This window comes from Larus michahellis, chromosome 11 (assembly GCF_964199755.1).
Source record: "Larus michahellis chromosome 11, bLarMic1.1, whole genome shotgun sequence".
Classification (NCBI taxonomy): domain Eukaryota; kingdom Metazoa; phylum Chordata; class Aves; order Charadriiformes; family Laridae; genus Larus; species Larus michahellis.
In genome coordinates, this window is record NC_133906.1 from 21390150 (window position 1) to 21407483 (window position 17334).

At 48.1% G+C, this 17334-nt stretch overlaps 1 protein-coding gene across 1 annotated transcript; it reads right to left on the minus strand.

The window, feature by feature from the left end:
• Positions 1-5056: 5056 nt before the first annotated feature.
• Positions 5057-17206, minus strand: LOC141749855 (ovoinhibitor-like). The gene is made up of 16 exons (XM_074604078.1): positions 15572-17206; positions 14946-14965; positions 13952-14088; positions 13710-13770; positions 13085-13218; positions 12572-12629; positions 11431-11567; positions 10960-11020; positions 10022-10158; positions 9520-9580; positions 8186-8319; positions 8048-8108; positions 6655-6791; positions 6221-6281; positions 5740-5855; positions 5057-5244 (listed from the first exon to the last, which is right to left on the minus strand). Exons 1-16 carry the CDS (start codon positions 15624-15626, stop codon positions 5199-5201), a joined length of 1416 nt encoding a protein of 471 aa, XP_074460179.1. The 5' UTR covers positions 15627-17206; the 3' UTR covers positions 5057-5198.
• Between the last annotated feature and the right edge of the window lie 128 nt (positions 17207-17334).

Here is a 17334-nt window from a genome sequence, read left to right on the forward strand (position 1 = left end):
CGTGCTGCTGAATTGCAGGATTTTGCTACGCCACAGACACTGAGGTAGAGAGCAGGACTTCTACCACCTCTAACCTACTGCACTAGCAAAGTAAAACCATTATTTGTTTAATATGTTAGCACGTGCATGACAACTGCTATGTCGTGCACGATCATACGGCCCCTGCATCCCCTGGCTTGGGCACTGTGTCCCATGACCTGACAAAAACTCCTGTCTCGGGAGAGCCGAATGCACTGCTATCTGCAAAAGTTTGAAGTGTCTCCTTTTCTGGTCTTGAAACAGGCAATGCAGCGCTTTCCTGATGCTGCTAGTGAAGGCTGTTTGCGCGTGCTTGCGCAGCAAAGAAATATTTCTGCTACTTGTCTCATATTTTGCATCTTTTTGCCGTCCTTCTCTTCATACATTTGAAAGCAGCCTGGGGGGGAATAGCAATAGTAGAAAGCTAGCGTTAAACCACTGCCAAAGAAAATGCCAACAGAAGGTATATGCATCGCTTACGTCCAATCGCACGCTGCCTGCTCAGCATTCGGCTGACATTATTTGGGATGCTGCCACCGACAGCACTGGGAGTTCAGGCTGCTCCCCGGTTTGCCTGCCGCCTTAGTCACTGGGTTGACTGCTGTTCCCCAGTCCCCGGGTGTCCCACGTGCTCTGAAGAAGGGAAAGTCTGCCCTTAGAGATGCGGTAGGACCATTTTCCCAAAGGGGGACGGGTGCCGGGAACGTAAATAAAACTCCCAAACGATACAAGTGAAGGAGAGTTCATCTGAGTTAACCACCGACAGTGAAGTCGTTTTGCTGTCTCGGGCTATTCTAATCCTATCAGTCAACAAACCTAGGCCATCTGAATACGCTGCACCACTTGGATTTCCACTCCGGCTATTTTCTTCAGCTCTTTTCTCTGCTAAATCTTCACGATTTCCCCCCAAGCACAAACAGCAAGTGGAGAGGGAGAAAAGGAGGATAAATTGGAAAAGCACAGGGAGAGGCCAGGGGACTGTCACTCGGAAAGCATGTTCTTCCCGTCAGACTGACACATCGCAGGCACGGATCCCACATTCAGTGCTAGAAGTGAAACCATCTGTGCCACAGATCTGCTGCGGCGCTGGGCCAGGGGGCTCTGACTGGCCGTCCTCAGCGATGCCCCCGGGGCACGTGCTATGGCTGAGCCTTGAAGGCAACCAAGGAAAAAAAAAAAAGTTTGAAGCAATAAATTCCCGAACATTCCTCATTCTTCAGCAGGCTTGAATGAAATTAACGTTTTGCTTCTCTGAATGAAAAATAGGCACGACGCGAACGCTCTTTGTTTGCAAATTCACAGTATGTTTAAACTCACGGGGCTGCACCTCAGCTGGTGAAAATCTGGAAGAGCCTCCCAGGCTGAGTGGATGTCTGCCAGCTGGAGACGGGCTCCCTTCCGCTCCCATCCGATTGTCTCGTATCTACTGGTTGATCAGCGGAGAGCACGCAACCGGAGCCCAGAGCGTGGCAAAGAATCAAATGAAATTATATCAAACATTAAATTACAACAGGAGAAAGAACATTTCTGAGTGCAAAGAGAGTGATGGATGAAATGGGTGGATACTAGGATTATATCTCCTTAAATATAGAGATCCAGGGAAATTCTTTCCATTCCCAAACTATTTTCTTTGCTAACAGCCAGTTAAATAGACCTGTGCGACTGATACAACGAGTTTGTATAATTATTTCTGGATTTCTTTTTTTTTTTTGAGGAACATACAGCTATAAAAGCGGTTAAAGAAATCATTTGACTATTCTGCCAAAAAGAGAACAGTTTTTAAAATCAGTGGGACGAGCCTTGTCACTCTCAAGCGCCTCTCCAGAGAGCGGCAGAGCATCTCGGCCCATCCACGTGCTGCCTGGGGAAAAAACCTAAACCAAGGCAAATCATCAGCAGACGTAATTTTGAAAGGTATAGATTTTTTTGGTAAAATGGTTGAAGGAAGTTTAGGTACAGACACTACCAAGGAAAAGTTGTGGGGATTTTTATTTTTTTTTTAAGCCACAGATGGGCGAGTGCTGATAAAGGGTGAAAAAATAATCTTTCGGCTCAATATGAAAAGACTAAGTATTGTTTTCTAAATCCCACTTATCAATCAAGAACTATATGATTCAACTCATTATTCCTTCCCTTTGTGTTGTAAGAAAAATGACTGTAGACTCAGAAAACATTGATAAGTCTATAAAGATAATTTAGACAAACAAGGAAGGAGAGAAGACATTTATGTTTTTAAAATATTGCCTCTGTGATATGTACCGGTGCGTTTACAAGTCACGAATCCCGAGGCCGGAACATCACCAGTGTGAAACGCGTGGAAATTGGCCCGCCCTCGGCGCGGCTGAGGAGCTCGGTGCCTGCTCTCCGGAGCCGGAGGGCTGCGGCAGCGGCCGCAGGGCAGCGTGCGGAGCTGGACCAGCTGCGTTTCGGCAGCAAAGTTTAGATGTTGCAGTCACAGCAGGCACTGGAAAGGCGGTTTTTTCTTCACCGCATCCTTCCCCGAGGGTATACGGCTGCACCTGCAACTAGTTCTGTTCATGGCAAGAGCGCAAAAACGAGAGTCCACTGAGAATCCAGGCTTGCATCCGTGTAGCGCCGCTTTTCAATTTTAAAATCAGGCTTTCCTAGCATGACAGTTGAATGGCTTTTGGGAGTAACCTGACCATTTTGAAGGCTTTTGCCCACGGTGAGTAAGAGAGGGAGCCCCGGGGCCCTGCAGAAGCGATGGAGCAGTAGCTGAGCAGCACCGGAGCGTCTGTCACCCTCACGCTGCAGACAGTTTCTGAGTGTATTTGCAGCCTGGCAAACGCCGAGCTCACGAGATGATCTCTTGCTGTTCCCCAGCACAGTCATCTCTATCTATCCGTCTACCCAGCCGTTCCTCTACCTCTGGCCCAGCAGGCACCCAGCTCATTCACCCGTACCTTAAAACCAGCTTTCAAGTCTCTTAGTGACACTTTAAACCTGCTCTTGTTCTACCTCTCTCCTAAGCCACCAAAATTCGATGCTTCCTCTTGAACGTGCTCGTCTTTGCCTGGCCGTGGCTTCCTCATCGTCACAAAGCAGAAAGAAATCATCTAATTAACACGCAGTCAGTAAGTAACCCTGGAACAGCTGAAAAACAACTCCGAGGCACAGAAAACAGCTCTGTCCCTGAGAAGGCGGCTGCCCTACTTTTATAGAGCTATATTGCTTCATAAAACACCCCCTGAGCCTGGCGGATATTTAAACGCCAATGTCAGGCTTTTCCAATTTTCTGGCCCAGTTTTAGTGATTTATTCCATTACATAATTTTACATGAAACCTACTGGCGAATACTGCGTGGAAACGTCTGTCTAATGGCCGCTTTGGCTTCTTTCCTCGATTGCTCCGACTTAATCTCAACTTTGTGCCTCCTTGAGTTCGAGTTTGCCTTTGGTGTCACCGGACAGTGAGCTCCACGGAGGAGGCTCTGGCACGGCGGTGCCCAGCTAACGCCATTCACTTGGACCCTGACAGCTTTACTGCAAAGGCTTGCAAAGGCCAGCGGTCAGAGCTAAGTCCAAGTGAAAGTCTGCCAAAGTCCACCCAAAAAAAAATAATTCAGGTCTTATCCCTGAGGATAACCAAGTAACATTTAAACAAGGCTAAAGCAGCATGTTCTGCAAAAACACCTTAGCAGAAAATGGCAAAAAGGTTATATAAACCAAAGGAACGTTTACATTAGGACACAGACCCAAGAAAAGTACAATAAGCCATTGTTAGTTACAAATCGTCTTGAAAAATACGTGCCAGGCATGGACACTAATGGCACGGAGGTACTACGGCCTCGTTCCCTGGTACAATACCCACAGTATCTCCAAGTCTTGAACATTTGCCTTCAGCCTATTCTTCTAGCCCGACAATTTAAAGAGTGACTTTCCAAACCGATCCAAATAATTGTGTTGCTCTCTGGTAAACTACAATGGGACATTGAGTCAGGGAGGCGCTAGCTGTAGTCCAGAAGAAACCCTTTAACCCTGAAATATTGGACGCTTGCAAAGCGCTTTCGTGACCTGGTGTGGAGCCAGTGGTAGCAGCTGTACCCAGATGGCCAGCAGATGACGGGCAGCCCCCAGCTCCCCCTACCTCCCTGCCATACACACACCAAAGTGACAGCAAACCTGTCACCGGGTCCTGAGCTCTTCGGCCTTAAAAAAAGTAGGTAAAACGTGACTATCGGGCAGAACTGCTTTCCTACGACTTGTTACGTATTTGGTTAAGGCTGGTGACAAGTGAACCTCTGCGGCCTTTTCCTTCCCGCATGGCTTTAGAAGGCAGGCAGCTGCAGGGATACACCAGGGCTGTCCCCCAGGGGTGACGCCTGCCCACTGGTCCTGGGGATATTCGGTTGCATGAATAAACCGAGGTATTTCGTGCATGGACATTTCTGCTGCCTGTGACCCTGGAGGGAGCACAACATTGCCTCCTGTAGGCTATCTCCTATAACAGCACTTGACATTGGGGACAAATTCAGTGGAAACAGGCTGGGATCACCCTTCCTGGCAGCAGCTGCTGCCTCTTCTTCCATGGGACAGGCCACACAGGCGGTGGGATCCAGGACAGGGGCACCCCTTGGCTAGGCAGCCAGTTTCCCTTCCTAGCCCACAGCAAGAAAGTGCTCTTCTTGAGAGCAAACCACCGCCCACGTCCTAGACATTGCCCTATGGAGGAGGTGGACCATACCCTTGAGGTGAATGTCTCCTTGTGCCAACTATAAGGATGGAGTCCGTGATCAGTTCATACAGAGATATTAAGGGTGAGGTTCACACAGAGATATTAAGGGTGAGGTGAGACTAATACCGACAGGGAGACTTTGAGGAGCAAGAGTGCCTGGGAGCTCCAAGAGGAGGCCAGGCCCTCACGAGAGCAGGGTCAGCACTGACCCATGGCAGGAAAAGATCTACCCACATTGTTTGGTAGAGCAGAATAACAGTAGAAAAATACATACGCACCACTACAAGTACCGTGTCAGGGAGAAGGTACAAAAGGGATGAGACATGGCACTAAGACAGAGAAATGTTGCCAAGTGAGTTTATTGGACAAGTGTTTCAGGAGCTAAGGAAACAAGACAAACGGAAGGAAAGTTGCTGGGGAAGATCAGCCCACGGGAAGTCGCACGCAAGAGAGCTTGTCTTCCTGGGCTGAACTCCAGCAGAGACTTAGCATTCAGTCATACTCATGAGGTTGAGAGTCCTGTTGCTTTGCCTGGTGAGGAAAGGAGAGAGAAGGATTAGCCACAGAGCGCATTCAGGGCTGAAGCCCTGTTCCTCACTTCACTGGCCCGAGCGCGTCAGCTTAGCGTTGACTGGAGAAAAAAAACAGTCTCAAAAGCCCAAATACTCCCTTTCATCATTATCATTAAAGGAAAGATGAAAGGTTTCACACATTTGATACAAGCCAATTCCTCTGGTGAAGTACTTTCCACATGCCCTGATAAGCTTGTGGGACAGATTACGTAAAAATGAGTAAAATATCTTGGAAGTTAACAAACAGGCCATGTACAGATCATGGAAACGGGCCCTTTGCATTTTGCCTTAAAACGCGAAAAAACCCATCTCCTTTGGACAAGTCATGATGCTCCAGAAATGCCCAGTATATGCCCAAAAGCAGTTAGTCAAAAATACATTATAAAACCAGCCCTGCGTTCATAGTAGGTATAGGAATTGATCATGAAAGGAAGGGTTTTACTCTCGTACGTACACGTAGGCATTGCAGAAAACACATCTGTTGCTGTATGTTTTGCCGTCAGAGCCGCAGTGGGGCAAGTATTCCATGGTGCAGATAGGAGAGACTTCTTGGAAGCCCTTGCAATGCTCCTGCACACGGAAGACAGACATGAGTCTCTGCCTGAGCGCAAACCGTGGCCCCCCCAGCCTAAGGAATGACACCCCGCTGAGAAATGAAACTGTCGTAACATCACCATAATAACCAACTCCAAGTTTCCTCCTGGTGGCAGATGTGACCTTGTACTATTTCTGCTCACTGCCAGGTGTTCTCCTGCACCGTTACAGAGCAGTGGGATAGATGCTGGCTCTTTTACGACCAGAGTGAAATTCCCAAGGGATCTCCTCAGGTCTGCACACCACCGCTCCCCCAGCTTGTAACCCAGAGCGGAGGACAGTCCCCCGTGAGCATAACAGACACTGGACCTCACTCTTTGTTCCCATCCTTTCCCACTCACTTTTGTAATGTCCTCTTCACAGCGTCCGTTCTTTCTCTTGCCAAGATTGGTCCGATGCTCCCTGGAGGATGGAGAGACGGTTGTCAGCCACAACTTTCCCCTTTACGACCGCAGTGCAAGAACAAACCTCTCTCCCACGTAGCGCACAGGAGATTTTCGGATAAACTAGCTTAGCATTGCCTGCACAGCACTAACAAGAACATGCCCTTACGGACCAGGCACGTGCCTTCTGGAATAACGCTCTCCCCACTTGATGTATCCCACTTTGTGGGGCTCTGGGGCCAAACACCCACCGGGGCAAGCAGGAAAACGGGGGTAGACAGACGGGACCCATCCAGCACAGGGTTTCAGAGAGCGCCCTTGCACGTTACTTGGTACTCATGGATCCAACCACCACCGCTGCGAATCCCCCCGGCACAAGGACAAGGACTCACAGGTTGTGGGCACACAGTGTGCACTCGCTGGCGTAAGTGACACCATCGGTACCGCAGACGGGATCGTAGATCATCGTGCAGGCCATCAGCTCCCTGCCGTCCTTCAGCGTGGAAGTTCTGTACTGGCTGCAGTCGAGCTGGGGAACCAAGACGGCAAAAGCTCCGGCACAGGCTCTGCTCTGCGCAAGGGCCCCAGACACAACCCCCCCTGCTCGTGCCTCTGCCTTTTAGGATCTGCCATAGGATGAATTATGGTGATATATTAACTCGTTCTTCGTGGAAAGCTAGCAATTTCCTTTCATAGCTTTCCGCTGGAGAAGGCTGAACCAAGGCTTGAAGGCAGACATCACTCATTCAACTTTGTGTTTATCATGATGCCCCTATACCTTACTGAACCTACCAGGATATTACCAAATGCAGCTCAAAAATAATCTGCAAACCAAAATGGCATGATTTATGCACTTCCTGCGAGAGAGCCGGCTGTGACCGAGGAGTTTTTCCACAGCCCACAAGAATGGAGGGGAGATGTGCTGACAGCCCTTTTGTTGCAACGGGACGGCTCCGGGTGTTGAAATCTGCCAGCGGGACGGGCAGCAGTCGAAGCTGATTTACACCGGTTGAAGAACTGGCCGTGCGTTTTAGCACTCCCGGTTTCTCCAGTGCGAGCTCGTCCTCCCTGATTTATGTATCTCACCGGGTGTGAGCACAGAGCGTACTCAGGAAACAAAGGATGACATTTCATAGTTTGTTTGTATAGAAATGAAATATCTGACTCGGGATGTTGACTCTTTCAAACACATGCTAATGAGATGGCTTTGTTCTTCTATCCCCCAGTGAGAGTAAATAGTTTAGGGCTGGCCAAATATAGTTAATCTGGTATTTTTATAAGATTCATTGTCGGTATACATTAGATTACGCTGCATTTACTAAAAAAAAACAGAGAGGGTTTTGAATCCCCTGGTACGTTAGGTATCAGCACTCAAAACACAGGCAATTTTCTAATCTTTGCAGAACATCCTTTTGTAAAATGCAAGCATCCAGAAGGCACCGGATACCCTGGGTCCTCCGCGTCCCCTTCCCATATTGCCAAAACAGGCTGCCGGGTTCCCGTGGCAGCTATGACAGACGGCTGTGGGAAAGGGAGTTCTTCTTGTCAAGCCTTAAATCATTTGTGCTACCTGTCTCATAACTCACTCCGCACCTGTCCTCTCCTCTTTCTTCCCCTGACCGCAAGCGGGAAGCACACAGTGTTCCTGCTGCCCGAGGGTGATATTCACGCCCAGAAGGAAGGTGACCCTCGGGGAAGGCTACACCACCAAATCCCACCAGTGTTTATTCAAGTTCTACCGTCGGCACCAGCTCAAGCTCTTATTTTTCTTTAGGTTTCACTTACCTGGGGAACTTCCTCCACACACCTTCCGTCATGCCTCTTGGCAACTTCGGTCCCAAACTCGCTAGAAGAGAAAGCGGGGTTAAAATTGCTCAACAGGTAACTGTGTTGAGCTCTCGGGGGGTGACCTCCGGGGCTTACATGTTATGGGCACACAGGGCGCAGTCGTTGCTGTAGGTGACGCCGTCTGTCCCACAGATCTCGCGCAGGATGAAGGGGCAGGCTGCCACGGCTTCGCCGGTTTTGGTGTTGCTCAGGTACGTGCTGCAGTCCACCTGAGGAGACAAAATAACAATGCTGGGTCGGCTGCCGGGGGATGGAAGTGCCTCATCTGCAGTCGGCCCACTCTCATCCTCCAGATTTTAAAGGCTTCTGCCCGAGGAAAATCAGGTTTTTTTAAGTTTAGTCTTCCACTGTAAGCGAATTAAGTAATTGCAATTGGGTTTGGCATTCTCTGCTAACGGAGGGAAGAAAGGAACAGCTGGCCAAAAAGGTGATTTTCCTAGAGCAGCGTGTGTGCAAGTTTTAAGACGAGCATTTAACCCAAGGAATCTGATTTAAAGTGTTTGACATTGAGTCCAGCTTGACATAGTTAACTAAATCTGAGATTTTGTTTCAGCTCTTTTTCAAAACAGCAGCAAGAACTGTTTCACCGGCTCCCGCTGCAAAAATATTTACAGTATATAAAAATCTAACAGTTTAAATATTTGAGGATAAATAGACAAACACCTATTGGAAGTCAGTCTGCGCTAGCTAAGCACCACTGACACTTCACTGTCATTTTGCGTAGTTTCCCCGATACAGCGTCTCTTATTACCTGTATTTCCCACATGGTCCAAGAGCAAATTAAAGCAAAGCTGGCATTTTAACAGTGTGCCTTTACTATAGAAAATATATTGCAGTCCCTCAGGATGCACGGAGTTATTTTTGGTGCTTTAGAGCTGCTCTGCATAAGCAGAATAAATGCGTTGAGATATTATCAGCACGTATTGTTACTGTGCAGGATAATAAAGCTATTTTTGTAGGCGTATCTGGGAGCAGATTTTTCCTGGCTGACCAGAGCGCGAGGATTTTTTAACCTGCCTGTCTAGTGCAATGAATGAATACACGGACATCCAACACAGCCTTCTGCCTTCCTCTCCGACTGTGCTAAAATGGGCTGCCTGGTTCTTGGGCTGCCTCTCCTGATTTCTGCTCAGAGGTCTGCAGTACCGGGACGTTTTGTTTCTGAAGTCCCGGCCTGTCCCCATTCGCTCGTGCCCTCACGTTCGGCACATCAGCAGCCGCCGCTGTGAGCAGCAAGGGAGAGCCGCAGCCCGAGCCCCCCGTGCATCACCCCGCCATCCGTCACCCCCCCGTCCCTCGTCACCCCCTGTGCAGCCGGGAGCACGGCGGGCGCGCTGAGCCCAGCCAGGCTCTGCCTGGAGGCTGGAGAGGGAGTCGGGGGGGGTAATTTTACAGCTGCTTACACTTACAGCAGTGCTTTCCTCCTTGCATCTTCCCGCGTGGCTTTTCTTAACGTGAGTCCCGTGCTCTCTGAAAGGGAGAGCTCGGCGTTAGCGTGCTCACCAGCTGAGCCCCGTGACACCCAGGTGCCACAGACAGCAAACTGAACCCACAGCCAATATATACGATAAAGGAGGCATCCAATTGCCTAATGAACCAGCTTCTCCCGGTCATCAGCAAGCGTAATCCCGAGCGGTAGCAGACCTATCCCCAGCCACTCTTTCGTCTGCCCAAACACCACAGCCCCTCATACTGATTGAGAGCTGGCTCTGATTGAGAGCTGGCTCTCCCACAGCTCCCCCGGGACCACAAGCAGAGCATCAGGGAACAAAATCAAGGTGACGGGGGCTTCAGGAGGTTGAAAGAGAAACAGAAAGAGACATATAGATATGTTGGTATCAAAAGAAAAGCTGTCTGGAGCAGTAACCGTGACTAGTCACTCCAAAAGAGAGAGCTATGTACAGTACGTACACGTTATGGGCGCAGATGCCACATTCGTTGTCGTAAGTAAATCCGTCTGTGCCGCAGACTGGGAGCAGGATCCTCGGACAACGTACCTGGGCTTTACCACCCTTAATCATTCTTGATGGGTATTGACTGCAATCGATCTACAAAGAACAGGAGCGTCAAGCCTAGGGAAGTCCTTGTTCTCCGAGAAAACCCCCAACGTAGCCTCCTGCCATGCCTTCCGTGCTGGGCTGCTGAGACGACACTAGTGCCACGTCTCAGTTCTCCCAAAACCAGGCTGAGTCAGTTCTGCATGAATCCTCTCACGCGCAGCGGGAACAGCACAGCACTGCATGGTTTGTGAGGTGTCAAATCACTAGGGTAAGTAGCTTGGTCAATCCCAAATACAAGATGTGCCAGAAAAGCATTAAAAAAAAAAAAAAGAGGAAAAAGTAGTCCCCTTTTCATTCTGCCGTATAGATATAAACAAAACACCAAAATAGTGAAGGAATTTGGACTTTGCTGACAATGCCTTTGAAGAGCATCCTTCAAAGGAAGATCTAAGCCTAAACTGACCGATTTCCACATTTTTGTGTTGGCACGTGCTAGGCACCAGCTCTGGGACTTCTCGCCTGATGCACTCAGATCACAACTTGTGGGGCGCTCCACGTACCAGCATATATCCCCACCCCGGGGGTCGGGGTAGGTATGAATTCGTAATGAACCCTCTGTGCCTCAAAGCCCATCTGCCAGGGCTGCGGGGGCAAAGAGGGCCCAGGGGACACCTGCCTCGGGACAGGTGGGGTCTGTAGGCACCCCCAACACCAGGGGCTGGCAGAACTCAATGACATGTGGAGAAAGCTGGGCTTCAGGCCAGCTCACTTTCAGAGAATACGTAGCCTCAGGGAACCTTTCAGTTGATACAGCTAAGAGGAGAAACATGCCTTACATTGAGTACTTACCTCAGAAGTCTCCTGTCTGCATTTTCCATTATGCTTTTTGCTAACGTGGGTCCTCTGTTCTCTGGAAGAGGGAAACAATAAAGTAGAGGAACTAAATGATTCACCTCTTGGTCGCAGTCACGTGCAAAATGAAGCAAACCATGGCTTCGGACTCTAGAGCGTTTCAGAATAGTCACATTACTCGTTAACAAGCTCATCGCATCTTGTCATGGCATGCAATTTAAAGCAATATTCTGAATTATTCATTCCTCTGCTCAGTCACTGCCCAGCCCACAGACTAATCCGAGGAGCTGCCATCTGACTCGTGAGCACAAAGAAGGTATCAGAAGGAAATTCAAGGTAAATCCAAAACCAAGCCGGTTTCTAAGAGACTTGAAGAAAAAGGGGAAAGCAGCAATGCAGAAGGATGGTTCTCAGGACTGCAAAGCATGGCTGGCTACTTAGGAGGAGTGCTCAACCTATGGCACTTACCCATTGTGGGCACAGATCCCACATTCATTATCGTAGGTATTGCCGTCTGTGCCGCAAACTGGGTTCAGGATCCTCGGACAGGATACTAATACTTTGCCGTCTTTAGTGGTTGTTGTTGGGTACTTATTGCAGTCAAGCTGTCAAAATAAGGAGAATTAGCTCTGGTGGGGCCCTTGCTATGCAAGAAAAGTTGATGCAAAACCTTTTCATTCTGCATCCCAGCCTCCAGTGTTTCTGCACAGGACAAAACCCTGATACACTGAAGCTAAATCTTCAGTCAGAAATGAGCTTTCCAAATATTATCCCGGTTCTCTATCAGTCAAGAAAAAGGACTATCTTGGAGAAGGGATCCTTCAGGCAGAAGAACATATGCAAAATTTGGGCCCATTCTCATTAAAAAAAGGGTCTTGAATTTAGTGGGAAACATTTTTCACCAGCTGGAAATATGACTAATACTGTTTTGGTTTGTGTTGGTGTTCTCCCCACTTCTCTAGCTCGGTGATTACTTATTACTCCAGAATCCCTGTAGTAAGCACAGGGTTTGAAAGGGCAGAGAAAAAACGGTTGTCTGTCAGTTGGAGAATGGACTTTCTGCATCCCAGAATTTGGGTGCTGAAATACAGAAGCGTCTCTCCCTGAGGCACCAGGCTGTTGGCCCTGTATGAACGTACAATAAACTCTACTCTAGAAATACGTGTGCCTAGTTTTCTTATGAGTCTCGCTATGGCTGTGAAAGCGACCGGCATGGGAGTTTTGGGTCCCTGATGCAAAGAGCGTAGAGAAAAGGGCCAACCAGCACAACACTTTGGCAAGGGAAATCTTGGGCATCCCATTGGGCACAAAAGCCACCTTAGTACGTAGGGAGGCGGGTTCTGCAGCACTGGCTCGCTGCAGCGTCTCATTTCATATCCACCTCCTTCCTCCTTTGGCGGTTTGGTGTATGCGTGGGGCGGCCCTCTCTTCGGAGCAGGGAGGATGCAAAATCCACCCTCACTGTGCAGAAAGTCGAAGCACGGACTGGGACCCTCGTAAGCCTTGTCATACGGTCCTCTTGCAGTTTCCTGGGGAAACCTGTGGGGTTCTCGGGATTCTCTCTATTAACCGCCCTGAGAGATGGATTTCTGACTGTTATTGCACTTACGGTGACAATCTGCTTGCATTCTCCATCATGTATTTTGCTGACGTTGGTGTGATGTTCTCTGAAAGAAAGAAATGCTTTGTTTAGGAAGCCTTGAGAAGAACTTTTCCCATCACACACTAGGCACTGGGACAAGAAAGCAAGGTCCCACCTGCCTTGTGGGACACTACAACTGCTTGACTTGTCTGAACGCGCCCCACAGATGGCAGCAGCAAACGCACAGTATTTCCATATCACACGGTAATTAAGAGTTAGGAGTTAGTAGGTGTTATGAGTAACGCTTTGATCTGTTCGTGGCTCTGCTCTGCGTTGTCCTGTGGTTCTTTTGTGATTCCCCTCATTGAGCAGAGACAGAAATTGGGGAAGAAAACTCAGGTTGGCTGGAGAATTACAGGCAGCCAGCTCCAAAGAGACCTACAGAGACATCTGACCTCAGAAAGGCGTTTTACAGACGTGCTCCTGAGAGCCTTAACTATCACTAATGATCCAGAAGGATGTTCTATGCACAAGACTTACGCATTGTAGGCACAGATCCCGCATTCGTTGTCATAAGTGAAACTATCTGAGCCACAGACTGGTTTGAATATCCTTGGGCAGGCTACCATGACGTGACCATCTATTTCAGCTCTTCGGTACCTACTGCAATCGATCTGTAAAAATAGCAGGAATAGAGAAAAGAAAACAAAATACATTTTCAGTATAGAGATATAACACTCCTATGTAGTCCGCTTACTCTCCCTCAGCCTTTGGGGACAAATCCATCATCAAACTAATCCCGCTATCAAATGTGGAAGCCAGAGTCAGTTCTGTGGGAATTCTCTCCTGCTGAAAAAAATGGCATAAGCAAGAAGGACTATGATTTGGATTTTGTGAGCTCCTTCATAAGATCCTGCTATCCAGGTGGTGAGATCCAACCTTCAGCCAACACAATGTTTTCATTTTATTCCCAATTACAGAGGCTAGATCCGAATTAAAAAGCACAGAGACATGGTACCAGATAGCCCATAAAAAACCCTCTCGGCTTTAATTATCATCAGATTTTCATTCCCTTTGTGCTGCGCACGTTCTGTTTTCTTCGTGTGTGGTGTTTGAACTGTCCCCTTTTACAACCAGATGAAGCCTTCCATGGACTTTGTCTTACCATAATTGACTTTGGCTCGCATTCTCCATCATGTGCCTTCTCCACGCTGGACCTCTGCTCCCTAGAAGAAAGCAGACCGGCGTCAGGGACCCCAGAGAGCAGCATCACCTCGAGGGCGGCAGCGCCAGACCCAGCTGCTAACTCCCGTGCTCCTCTGCCCGGTCCTTCTTTGGGGATGAAGTTGCCACCCTCGCCGCAGCCCCTTGCCCCGCGGCTTCTGCTGGGCTTCCAGCACTGCTCACCTGTTGTGCAGGCAGATCCCGCACTCGTTGCTGTACGTGTTGCCGTCGGTGCCACAGACTGGCTTCAGGTTCCTTGGGCAAGCTACCCAGGCTGTCCCATCCTTGCCGATGCCGCTGGAATACTGGCTGCAATCAACCTGCGAAAGCAGCACGGGATCAGACCCAACACTGGCTCCCGTAGGGGAAGAAACCCCCACGCAGCCTCCCGCCGCCGTGGCCACAGCGCCTGCAGCTCCTGCCGGGAGGTAAATTGGAGGTATTATTTTGAGTCTGCTCAGGCAGTCAGGAGGAGTGAATCTTCCCTACAGAAGTTTCTGGTTACGCGCTTTCCTGCCGGGGTCCGGGGGAGGCACGGCACGGAGGAAGGGTTGCCGTGGGTGAGACGGTGCCTAATGAAGGCAGCTGGTAATTGGGAGCCCGGCCATACACCGGAGCCCCTCAGCTCAAAATCTGATCGCTTCAAATCGTGCTGCAGTCTCTGGTGAGTTACGGGAGTCTTGTAACTGCGTGGGAAGAACCTGCAGACAAATCCATGGCACAGACCCTGCTGTTTTCCTCTCTATGATACAGATATAGAAAACCCCTGCGAGAACACCGCACTTCTGCAGGTCTTACTGTATAGAAAAAAATTACCAGAATCTCAGTCTTTGATGGTTTCAAGTGTATCATCTTCAGACAGTATTCCTCACGAGGAGGTAACCTACTGCCTTTGGGTTGGAGTAGCTAAATTACGTCTAAGAGTTAATACAATGGGATTATAAAATTACTTCTCACTTTTTTCATTTCATTTAATGAACAGAAAATATTGTAAAAAATGGGGGATCTTTTACTCTCTCGTGAAATTGGCAACATCATTCAATCATGCACTGGAAAATATTATTTGAACAGCCAAGCTTTCATTAGATTTAATCCACTTGCTCATCAGATAATTACATACTGTTTCTACTTTACCAGAGACCTAGAATAGAACAGAATGAATGGATCTGTAGCTCACCTCGACTCCAAAGGCAATACCTGAAAGAAAAAAAAATGGAGACAGAAAAAAAAAAAAATCAAACTATATGCAGTGAAGATATATGTAAATCTTTTCTTGAAACTGTTAAATTCAGTGACTGTTGTTGACCAGTTCATTTGGTTTAGGAAAATGTGTAGGTTTACATTAGGCCAGTAAACGGTCATAGGATGTATCAGAAGTTACTAAATAAAGTTTCATTGCACTTTTGAGGGGAGATAAAACAGGGGAGAGCACATATTCATCCGTCCCTCAGATGTTACAGGGAAGCGATACAGGTACTTTCAATTTGGTACTTTTGGATTTTAACCTCTTCTAAAGAGACTTTATATTTGACTTTCAGAAGTTTGGACACGCGTGTTTAAGATGCTCCTGCTCCTTCAGCAATTTCCTCCTACAAGCCAAGAAGATGAAAACAGTTGCCTATATGAGGTTTGCTGAAACCTCAGTCTTGAAGGCTTAATTTTTGCTACACTCTCTTGGCAAGAGTATTTCTTCATGGATCGAGGCTCTCCCCCACGATACAAGACCCAAATACTTTTACTGAAATGAACATTTAGCTCTGATGCAGCTGGATGGATCTCTGCAATGCCCCAGGAAATACTCACCCAAGGAGCAGCAAAGGGCTAGAGCTGCCCTCACGAAAACCCCCGTTATCTTCATGGCAGACAGAGGCACCGCTCCAGCGCAGCCTGCGAGCTCTCTGTGCGGGAGAGGAAGATTGCAGGTAGGAGCAGGAATATATAGCGCACCACAATACCAAGTGGTCCCACCTTATTAGCTCACGTTCCAAGTCTGTCATCAACATTCAAAGCCAAAAATGTATTTACACAACTCTAGATGTCTAGCTAATGATTGACATGGGCATGTATGCCAGGAAGGGGCCTTTTGCATGGCTCGAGGGGAGCGGGGAGTGTGCCAGGACCCCTCTCCTCCCGGATGGATCTGTCCCAGCCCTGGGCTGCCCCTCGTTGTAGGCTCACATCTACCCAGCGACTGGCTAAAGGCAATTAGGTCTTTCTCCTCCTCTATAGTTTTCAACTGAGCTGATAGCCAAAACCCTCATTATTCAACCTCAGAGCGTGATTTTGTACTCTTCACTGCTGCGCTTCATCCCAGTTTGAGCCCAGGCAATTTCAGCCCAGAAGGTCACCCTGTGCTCTGCGGGAGAAATCCTGTCTTCTCCCGTTTTAAAAAACCCAGTGGTGCTCTGCTCCACGTGCCAATTTTTTCTGTACTACAGCAAGGAGCAAAAATATTAATTTTGGTACTAAAAATCCCTCTTTTTGGCCGTTCACTGATAACTCCCATGGTACCCTCTGCTCACCTGCTACCACCGCCCCCATGGCCAGTTCCTGACCCACCTGCCAAGCCTTAGTGACACCATCCCACGGGGCAGCAGGCCAAACGCTTTTGATGTCTGTATAGACTAGATGTACTGTATTTCCTTTATCTAGGAAGGCAGCCAACATTGCAAAGATTGACATTAGCCCACGCATGGTTTCCTTCCTGAAGATTAAATGTGTACATTATCCCTCTACAGTTTATATCTTTAGTTTTCTTCAAATTTCTCCTGAAGGTTCGACCACTATTAAGGTAACAGAACTTGGATTAGTCCTGAATCCTTTTTCTGTTCTTTAAGGAGGTTTTTGGCAATTCTTTGGACTGGTCTCAGTCCCAGTCTTCTCCACTGGGAACCTAAATTCTCCAAATTTCTCACTAACTTTTAATCTTTCAAATTCTGTACTTGGTAATCAAAATCCTGACTTACAGATTTATTTTTTACATAATCTAAACAGAGAGAGCTCGTGTTGAATCATCCCAGTTTTATTTTCTAAGCGAAGGACCAACACCTTTCGCATTTGAAAAGCAAATCCACAATAACACGGTTTTGGGGATTACCTAATGGAAAATTCTATTTGCTTTCATATCCAGGAGCTCTGCTAATATTAGTAGTTTGCAGCGTGCATCTGCAAAGCCAACGTCTCCCCAAATGCCAGCACTTCCAGGCACGTTAACCTCTAGTGACACTAGAGAGATCTATATTCATATATCTTGTTTTCGTTCCTTCCCCTTGATATTCGACCACAGTGTCTCCTGCCCTGTCCCTTATCTCAGTTCCACCAAGTGTCAAGGACTCCAGACCTTTGAACCAACACAAGCCTCAGCTACAAGGACCTCTGCTCATCCTGATTACAATACCCATCTCTCAGGGCTTATTCCAGCCAAGACTATCATCAATTAATGCCTCCTGGAGGAGGAAAATGTATCTTGACAGCTTAATTGCCAGACTCTGTAAAAGCTGTCACGGTCAAGCAAATTCCTGCCAATGTCCACAGAGACGACACCTGAACCTTATCGGAAAGGAGAT